The 9,156-nt window shown below is 51.2% G+C and overlaps 1 protein-coding gene and 1 long non-coding RNA gene across 3 annotated transcripts in view; one reads left to right on the top strand and one right to left on the bottom strand.

Moving 5' to 3' along the window:
* The window catches only part of LOC126075439 (uncharacterized), a 52,895-nt gene that overhangs the window by 22,024 nt on the left and 21,715 nt on the right, over positions 1-9,156 (top strand). The gene's annotated exons all lie outside the window — the stretch shown is intronic.
* Positions 4,571-6,685, bottom strand: ANKRD33 (ankyrin repeat domain 33). The gene is made up of 4 exons (XM_049883179.1): positions 6,565-6,685; positions 6,265-6,405; positions 4,854-5,258; positions 4,571-4,665 (listed from the first exon to the last, which is right to left on the bottom strand). The coding sequence occupies exons 1-4, from the start codon at positions 6,683-6,685 to the stop codon at positions 4,571-4,573; spliced, it is 762 nt and encodes a 253-aa protein (XP_049739136.1).

Genomic DNA, 9,156 nt, shown 5'->3' with positions numbered 1-9,156 from the left:
ACTGTGTGGTTGAGGTTTCAGAGTCCTTCTGACCATCTGGAGCAGCATCCGCAGAGCTCAGGAGTTGAGGGGAGTGGGTTGAGGGAGGCCCAGGTCCTGTCCTCAAGTTTTCCCTTCCACCTGATGTCTTCCTTAACTGTAAAAAGCCATGGTTCCTCTGAGGGAAAGGAAAGAAGTGAGCAGGTCTAAACTCTGGCATGAACCTGGCCAGGTGGGATGCTCAGTGCAGCTAGGTGAGATCTGACAGGAGAAAGTCCTGAGAGGCGAGTGGGAAGTATGAAACAGGGGTGCTGTGGGCCTGGTGGTTGGTGCAGTGGACCAACCCTCTGGAAAATTTGCCTGCTAGAGAGGACGGAATCCTGTCCAGGGGCCTCATAGACCAATGGGTCCCTACCTGTCCTTCTGATCTCCCCACATATATGTGCTCCCTTGCCTCCTCCTGACTCAGCAGGGGTTTCCTGGGGTGATTCTGACTCATAGTGACCCTGTAGCAACCCTGGGGCATGCCCTGGAATAACCGGGGGTGCTGCCCCAGCTGGAGCAGCCCTGAGAGAAGGGAGATGATAAAGGCCCCTGTGAGCATCCCAGAACTTGGTGGAGCCTGAACTCAGTTCTTTTCTGTGCACATTTATTGGGGCTTCTATGGGCCAGGTGTTGAGTCAGGGGCTAGGAATGCAGACATGGTCTCTGCTGACACGGAGTGAGGGTAGGATTCCCCAGGAGTCCTTTCTGGCAACTCAACGAGCCTGGATGATGTTCCAGTCTGCATCAGGACAGTCAACCACACGGTCTCCTCTGCGGAAGCCCCCAGTTTACCAGGGCCGGGGGTGAATGCACACATGGGGATGAGGTTGGCAGTCATCCTTGCTGTGGTGATGGGGTGGGCTAGAATTGTGTCTGGAGTGAGAGAAGAGCTGTGTGGGAGCTGATCTGGGGCTGGCATGTGTTTGCATCCCAGGGGCCACAAGAATAATATCCTAGAATCACAGATGAAGTCATGGGGTCCCAAGGACACATGTACTGACAAAGCTGCACTCTTGGTCATTTGTTTGCCCGCTGCCACAGAGTGCCGAGCGTGGACCAGGCAGTGCTCAATGTTTACTCCTCACAGCTACCCTGAGAAGTAGCTATTATATATTATCACCACTTGATGTTATAAATGAGGAGGCCGAGGCTGGGAGGGGTCCCTGATCACGTAGATAAGGGGCAGGGCCAGGTTTCAAACCCAGGTCTATCAGGCTCTAAAGCTCGGTAGCAGGGCGGCTTTGCAGGGCGCTTCGTTGTGGCCTGTGTTCTACACAGCCAGGGGCCTTGCCGTGGGTTTTTTGGCCTCTGCTGTCAGAAACCTCAGTTTGGAAGCCTCAGGAGCTTCAGGGCTGGGTGCAGGGAAGCTCGGATGTCAGTGGAGAGGCTGGCCATGGCAGGCACAGGCAGAGCAGCAGGGCCCCAGGGAGGCCTCTTTGCCCTTCGATCAGCCTGAATGGCCTTTGGGAGGAGGAGGAAAGGCTACAGTCAGGAGCTGTTAGAGGATTAGGGAGAAACCGCTTGGCCTGGGAGGAGGAATTGCTAGAGATGACTCTCACTGCTCCTGGAGATGACCAGGCATGGAGGTGGGTCTTCTCCAAGGCCGAGAGGCTCCCCCTGCTGGAAATATTCTCCAACGAGAGACTCAGGAGTTACTGCCCATTCATCCACCCAGCCCAGATCCACCCCAGCCTGGACAGTGGAGTGGGGAAAAGAACCACAGAGGGCTAGTTCTCCAGCCCTGAAGATGCCGTGGTCACTCCTGGACCCTTGTAGAGCTCAAACAGGTTGGAGGTGGAAGACAGAGGCTCAGACAATCAGGGAGACCCCCTGCTGTGGGCAGAGGCAAGTGCTGCAGTGGGAAGAACAGAGGCTTTGCTCTCACAGGCCTGGGCTCCAAACTCTACTTTGCACTTACCTGCTGGTGACCTTGGGCAAATCGCTTAACCTTCATAGCCTCAGTTTCCTCAACTGTAAAATTGGAATATTGTGGGAATTAAAGAAGGTAATAATGAAGCCAGTGCTAAGGGCTGCATTATCGCACTTAATTCTCACAACCTGTCCTGAAATCTGTTGCTTTAGAGTTGATTCCAACTCATAGAGACCCTACAGAACAGAGTAGAACTGCCCCATAGGGTTTCCAAGGAGCAGGTGGTGAATTTGAATTGCCGACCTTTTGGTTAGCAGCCAAGCTCTTAACCGCTGAGCCACAAGTGCACCAATTCTCACAACAACCCTATGGAAAGCATGCTGTTATACCTCCTAGAACTCTACGCATGAGAACTCCTAGGCTCAGAAAGGCTACATAACTAGCCCAAGGTCACGGGTTGACTCCCAGGCCAAAAGATGTAACCACCATGCTGTATGTACGGAGCCTGTACATGAAGTTTCTTTCTCTGTCTGAGGTGCCCAATGCCAGGCTGGTTTTCTATGTTTTGATTTCCACAATGGGTAGGGAGCAGAGAAGTCTAGCTCCACCCCTGAGGCTCTGAAGCAGCTCAATCAAACTAGTTCCCCAGGGCCCTTCAGTAATACCTCACCTCTTGATAGCACTTTACAGTTTATAGAGCCCTTTCACCCATACTATCTAATGGATCCTTCCACTAACCCTGTTTTCTCCATTTAATAGATGAAAAAACTGAGGCAAGAGAAACTTTAGTGCTTTATTCAGGGTCATACAGGTAGGAAATGGCGAAGTTATCCTTGAACCCATTCCACTCTATCACGGTTGCCTTCAGAGTCCTTGGAGATAAATCACACACTATCTAACCCTGTTAGTCATTTTCACCTCAAATTTCCCCTATTCAAAGAGCAGATTTATTCTTTTAAAATGATATATATATATGATTAAAAAGTCAACACACCTGTGCAAAAAATTCCAAGTAATTTATGTAGCTACTTTATCCTTAAGGGGGTGATACATAACTCCCCCTCTTTAAAGGCTTTATATGGTGACTTCCTTCCAAAGAATACAGTATTAAAAGGGGGGAAAAAGAGTAACTTTACAGTAGAGAAATTCAACAGACACTAGCTCAGTCAGGAGATCAAAGTCAACCTCAACTTGCTAGCTGTGTGACCCTGGGCAATTTTCTTAACCTCTCTGTGCCTCTTGTCCTCAAAAAGATAAAATCACGATAGAACTATTGGGAGGGTTAGATGTTGTTAATATATACAGTAAGCACCTTGTAAGTGGTTGCTATTATTATTATGAATATATAAGCAAATATATTATTTTAAGCAAATATATTTGTGTAACAAATATGTTGAGGAAAAAATCCCCGAAACTTGTAAATAAGGCAAAAATAGTTACCACCGGCTAATAATCCTGTCCATGGGTCACCTAGGGGAAGGTAACATACTATTTGCTATTGATTAAGGCCCAGGCTCTATAAAGTAAGACATTAATTTGTAGGAGATTGATAAATTGCAAATTATTTTTGTCTGGTAGAAAAAGAAACAATTGTGATTTTATTGGTAGGTAGGAATTAACTTTTTTTGCATCTCATTTTGCAATCTTATTCTAGCATTCTTTTTTCCACTGACTTTAAACACAGTTTTTCATCTGATCCTTCTTACTGGTTCCTTTAATAAGTAATTAAATAGATCTAGGTGCTCACTCTACATTTGTATTCCAAAAAAACCAAACTCATTGCTGTTGGGGGGATTCCAACTCAGAGCAACCTTATAAGACAGATTAGAACTGCCCCATAGGGTTTCCAGGGAGAGCCTGGTAGATCTGAACTGCTGACCTTTTGGTTAGCAGCGAACTCTTAACCACTACACCACCAGGGTTTCCCAACATTTGTATAAGTCATGTTTTATCTTTTTGAAAATTACACTTTGACAAATAGTAGCATGTCACACACACTGTTCCACCCTTTGGTTATTTTCATTTAATACATCTTAAAGACAGTTTCATATCAGAACACAAAGAGCTTCCTTCATCAATCCAGCCAGGCCCTTCTTTTTTTTTTTTTTTTTTTAATTTTTATTGTGCTTTAAGTGAAAGTTTACAAATCAAGTCAGTCTCTCACATAAAAACTTATATATACCCTGCTACGTACTTCCAATTGTTCTCCCCCTAGTGAGACAGCCTGCTCCCTCCCTCCACTCTCTGTTTTCGTGTCCATTTCACCAGCTTCTAACCCCCCTCTACCCTCTCATCTCCTCTCCAGACAGGAGATGCCAACATAGTCTCAGGTGTCCACCTGATCCAAGAAGCTCGCTCCTCACCAGCATCCCTCTCCATCCCATTGTCCTGTCCAATCCCTGTCTGAAGAGTTGGCTTTGGGAATGGTTCCTGTCCTGGGCCAACAGAAGGTCTGGAGGCCATGACCACCAGGGTCCTTCCAGCCAGGCCCCTCTTGATAGACACTCAAGTTATTTCAACTGTTTACTGTTGAAAGCAATACTGCAATGAATAATCAGATTTATTTAGGCTGGGAAGGCAGAAGGATGCTCTAGGAAGGACAGGAACATAAGAGAAGGGGCCTGAGAACCTGCTGCCAGCCCAGCCTAGCCCATCTTCTCAAGGCTCTGTGCACACCTAGCCTCCTCCTGTTGCCTCCTCCTCTCCATCCTGAGCTCCTGGTAGCGCCAGACAGGAAGTGCCAGGCTGCGATGCCCTGCAGGCTTGGGCTCCTGCTTGCTCTGGCTGAAGGTTGAGGGCACCTTAGACAGGAGGATTCTGGGAGCTTGGGGCCTGGGGCTGCTACTGTCCCTGGGCCACAGCCACTGAGGGCACAGGCTCAACATGCCCTGAGGACTCTGGTAGGGGATGAGGACCCGGGGACTAGAGACTACTGGGGAGGACTGGGGGGCCAGGGGACGGGGTGGGGCAGTGCCTAGCAGCTCTGGCACGGACACACTTCGGGTGCCCAGTGCAGGTGGGCAGTCAGGGCACAGGGTACGGCAGGCAGTGGTGAGGAAGGGACTGGCCAGGCTGGTTGTGATGGTCACGAGGTGGTCCAGGACACCCCCCTCCTGAGGAGACTGGGAGAAGGGTAGGCTCAGCGTGGCCTGCAGTCGCTCTAACAGGGACGGGGCAGTCTGGGCCTGGGCCACGAGCTTGGGCAAGGCTGGCCACTCAGGCTGGTAATGCTGGCTGAGCTGCTCGACTCGGGGCCGCCGCAGCAGCTGCCGGATCCTCCGCACTGTGCTGAAGCTGTTGGTCAGCACTGCCAACTCCAGGGCTGTCTTGCCCCGAGCAGGGTCCACTGCTGTCAGGTCAGCACCTGGGAGGGGGTATAGGAGTGGCACCGGGTGGGACCAGGATTGGCGATGTGTGGAAAGACAGATTCTATAGCAGAAGGACTGAGTTGGGTTAGATTCACAACAATAGAGTCCCATCCTGTTGAAGCTGGAATCCAGGAGGCCAGTACTGCAACCTCCTATTTAAGAGGTGAAGACACTGAAGCCCACAGAGGGAAAAAGACTTCAGAGAGATCTTTTGGTGGGTCTCCAAACCTGGAGCAGAGTAGGGGCCTCCTGAGTCCAAGGAAATGACCTGAGGGGTGGTGTGAGGGTCACCTGGGACTGGGCGAGGTCCAGGTTGCGCCCCTTGGGGAAGGTGGAGGGTTTCTGTGGGTTCCCTTTTCTGGTTCTCTTCATCACCACACCCCTCTAATCCTGGGGTGGGGGCTGGAGCTCCTCTCTTCTCACCCAGACCCAGTCTGGTGGGGCAGGGAAGGGAAAAGCTGGAGGTGGGGGTCCCCCAGAGTGACCAGCAGAGGGTGGCCCCACCCAAGGGAATAATGAGGGCCTGCAACTCCACGGACAGTGTGGACCTCATCCCAAGGTCACACACCTTGACTACACATCACTGTGTCCCCTGGAACCCTGACTTGTCGGAGCTGGAAGTCACCCCTGAGAAGGCCAACATCCTCATGACTGACACTGGTAAGGCCCAGTGAGGAAGCCATCTTCCCAAGGTCACTGTTAGTGTCAGGACTAGAACCCGAGAGTCAGGCTCCAGATACTAACACTTTTTGTTTTAGGTTTCCCAGTTGGTCAAGGTTATCCTCCCAAGCTTTCCTTTCTGGGACTGTGATTCGCCATATAAATAGAGCTCCCAATGACTGGACTTTGTTGATTGTGAGAAGCCTAAATCACACTCCCCTCCTCCAGGAAGTCAGCCTAGATTGTCACCTGATCCTCTGTCTCCTCCCCTCACCTCTCTACAACTATGACAGTTGACCTAGTATCCAGGAAAGGGACTGGAGGTCACACATCCCCACGCACCTGCCATGAGGAGGGCAGCCACACACTCAGCGTGGTCTCGCATGGCGGCCTTCATCAGAGCCGTGAGCCCCCGCTGGTCCCGGCGCTCCAGGTCCAGGCCCGCATAGTAGTTGAGCAGGAGACTCACCAGGGGCATGTGGCCTGCAGGGCACCGAGGGCGGGACATGACCCTCCTGGGAAAGGGAGTGGTGAAGCCCCCAACTCACCTTCCACCAAGCCTGGGGTGGGAGAGCATCAGGAAAATGGCGTGAGGCTGTGGCCCTGGCTGGGTAGGGGTGGTGAGGGTCAGCAGCCTCATACCTGCTTGGACAGCCAGCATGAGGGCTGTGTCCCCTTCTTTGTCCTGCTGGTTCACATCGAGGAAAGGGCAGTGGCTGAGCAGGGCCACAACACTCCCAAAGCCGCGGTAGCAGGCGACCATGAGGCCTGTCTGGGGGGTGGGGAAGCTCAGACCCTGCGCTTGCTCCTGGGATATCGCTGGGGTTCCCTGTGCCTTCCAAGCCCATATCCACTCCAGCCCCTGTGAAGGCCCACTCTCACTCACTCCCTTCCCCAGAGGGCCGGACAGTGGGTGTTGACCCTAGAACTCTCCCAAGGAGTCAGATCAGGATGGTCTGCTGGGACACAAAGCTGCCCCCAGCTGTCCTGGGAAACACTGGAGATAGCTCACCCGCCCATTGCTGTCCACCTGGGTAGCCTCCTCTGGGGAGATCCCACCATCCAGCAAGGCTTGGAGCTGGGCAGGGTCATTATGGGCACAGGCCCGGTACAGGGCCCCCAGCCTGCAGCCTGAGGCAGGAGTCTCATTGTCTGTGCAGGACAGGGCCTCAGACACTGCCAGCCCTCCCCTCTGCAAGGGCTGTTCTTCCTCTTCCAGCCTGGGGACAAGAAGGCTTGTGGCCCCTCCTCATGCAGCAGGCATCTACAATACAGAACAGAGGGGAGAGCGTCTCTCTGGGCCCCAGGGAGAGGTTCTGACAGCTTCTAATAGCCCAGCCCTTCCCCAGGAGCCCTGGTGGCACAGTGGTTAAAGTCGGTAGTTCAAACGCACCAGCTGCTCTGCAGGAGAAAGATGTGGTGGTCTGATTCTTTAAAGATTTTTGGCCTTGGAAATTCGATGGAACAGTTCTACTCTGCCCGTAAGGTCACTGTGAGTCAGAATCAACTCCACTGCAACTGGTTTGAGTTTTTTTGGTTCTTGCCCCAGGGATAGCCTTTTCCTGGTGGGGTATCTCTCCCCATCCACCATGAGAAAGGACAAGCTGTGGCTGGGGAGGCAGAGGGGCAGGAGACTTAAGAGGGCAGGGAAAGTCCACTGTGTAAGTCAGGAGCCCAAGGAGATTCAGAAATAGTTCTTTGTCTTCTCTTCCCTACTGGACCTTACCTGGGGCCTGGAAGGTCCCTGTGAGGCCCTCCTTGCTGGGCCACAGCCTGGTCCCCTAGCACCCACCAGGCCCTTCAGAGCACACTCACCTGGTATCTGGAGTGGCCTGTCCCTGTCCAGGAAGAATGCAGGTACCAGATGGCGGACTTAGGAGAGAGCTGTAGCAAACACCTTTGAGCTGAGCTGGATCAATCCAAGATAGAAAGGGATTGGGGGGCCAGGCGGGGGCAGTGCCCTTCTCTCTGGAGCTGACCAAGACCCGCCAAAATCCTGCCCAGAGTAGGCCAAGTTAGGCCAGCTCCTCCCTCCTGGGGTGGTTCGGAAAAGAAGACTTTGATCTCCCCTAATGCATTCACAGTCAGCTGCTACGCCCAGAAACAGACCCTTAGGCGAGGGAAGGGTTATAGGGTCTTTGGACCCAGCTCCGAACACCTGAAGTCCTCTCTCTGGTGGAGCAGGGCTTGGTGAGCGTGAGCGTGGTGGTGGAGAGAGGGTACGAGAGAGCAGACATTTCACTAAATAGGACTGAGACTCTCAGAACCACTGTGGGTAAGGGGTCCTCCATATTTCTTTTCTTTTTTTTTTACATTCTGGGGAAATTAAAGCATAAAGAATTGCCAAATTAGGAGTGGAGAAATTAGATATATTAAATTTAATGGAATCAGTTTTGGGCCTCAGATGTAGAGAATTAAGCCAATCATATCCACTCCCCTCCCAACCCTGTTTATATGACTTCTACCGTCAGACTATACAAGACCTCTCCCTTGTTTTATTTTTCTTTATTTAGTTTTTCTCTTTCATTCCTGATCTCCACACCCCATTCTCCTTTTCTTTTCCTTCATCATTGGTACCTATCTGTCCTTGAAATTGTACATTTCATTGAGAAATGTAGTGTTGATTTGTATATGTGTTTTTAGCTTGTTAGCTGCAGTCAAGTAGCCCCTGACAGAGGACAACCTCGTGTACAACCAGTCCTAGTCAGAGGCCCCACTGGAAACCTGTTAATCATCATAACAATGTGCAAGCCTCCACTGACAGATGGGTGGTGGCTGTGCACGCGGTGCATGGGCCGGGAATCGAACCCCTGTCTCCCACCTGGAAAATGGGAATTCTACCACTGAACCACACTGCTTACAGCTTATAAATTGTGCTATAGAGTTTATTCTATTTACTTTTTCACCCTAGGCTGTGTTGATTCATGTACATTGTCTCAGTTAGGAGTGCATAAGCAAAAGCTGACCCTCCTGGTGTGGTGGTTACCACAGACTGGCTGCTCAGCCTCAGTCCCAAACCCCTTTCAGTCTGTCTTCTAAACTGCAGAAGCTGGAAAACTACAACTGCATTTCCCAGATCCTCTTCAGCTGGGGATCTGTAATTCAGGTTCTGCCAAACAGATATTCTTATTAAAAAGAAAAACCAAACCCAGTGCCGAACTCTGGCTCATAGCAACCCTATAGGACAGAGTAAAACTGCCTCATAGAGTTTCCAAGGAGCACCTGGCAGATTCG

This window comes from Elephas maximus, chromosome 4 (assembly GCF_024166365.1).
Source record: "Elephas maximus indicus isolate mEleMax1 chromosome 4, mEleMax1 primary haplotype, whole genome shotgun sequence".
NCBI lineage: Eukaryota > Metazoa > Chordata > Mammalia > Proboscidea > Elephantidae > Elephas > Elephas maximus.
The sequence above is the reverse complement of the archived record's forward strand: the minus strand, read 5'-3'. Positions and strand labels throughout refer to the sequence as shown.

Bases quoted from the DNA above. Each gene is read 5' to 3' on its own strand.
- ANKRD33 (XM_049883179.1), bottom strand. From the start codon at position 6,685: ATGGTCGCCTGCTACCGCGGCTTTGGGAGTGTTGTGGCCCTGCTCAGC. The intron at 6,406-6,564 runs GTATGAGGCTGC...GGTGCCCTGCAG, and splicing joins CATGCTGGCTGTCCAAGCAG to GCCACATGCCCCTGGTGAGT. The intron at 4,666-4,853 runs GTCCCCTGGCCC...CAGAGCAAGCAG, and splicing joins GCTAGGCACTGCCCCACCCC to GAGCCCAAGCCTGCAGGGCA.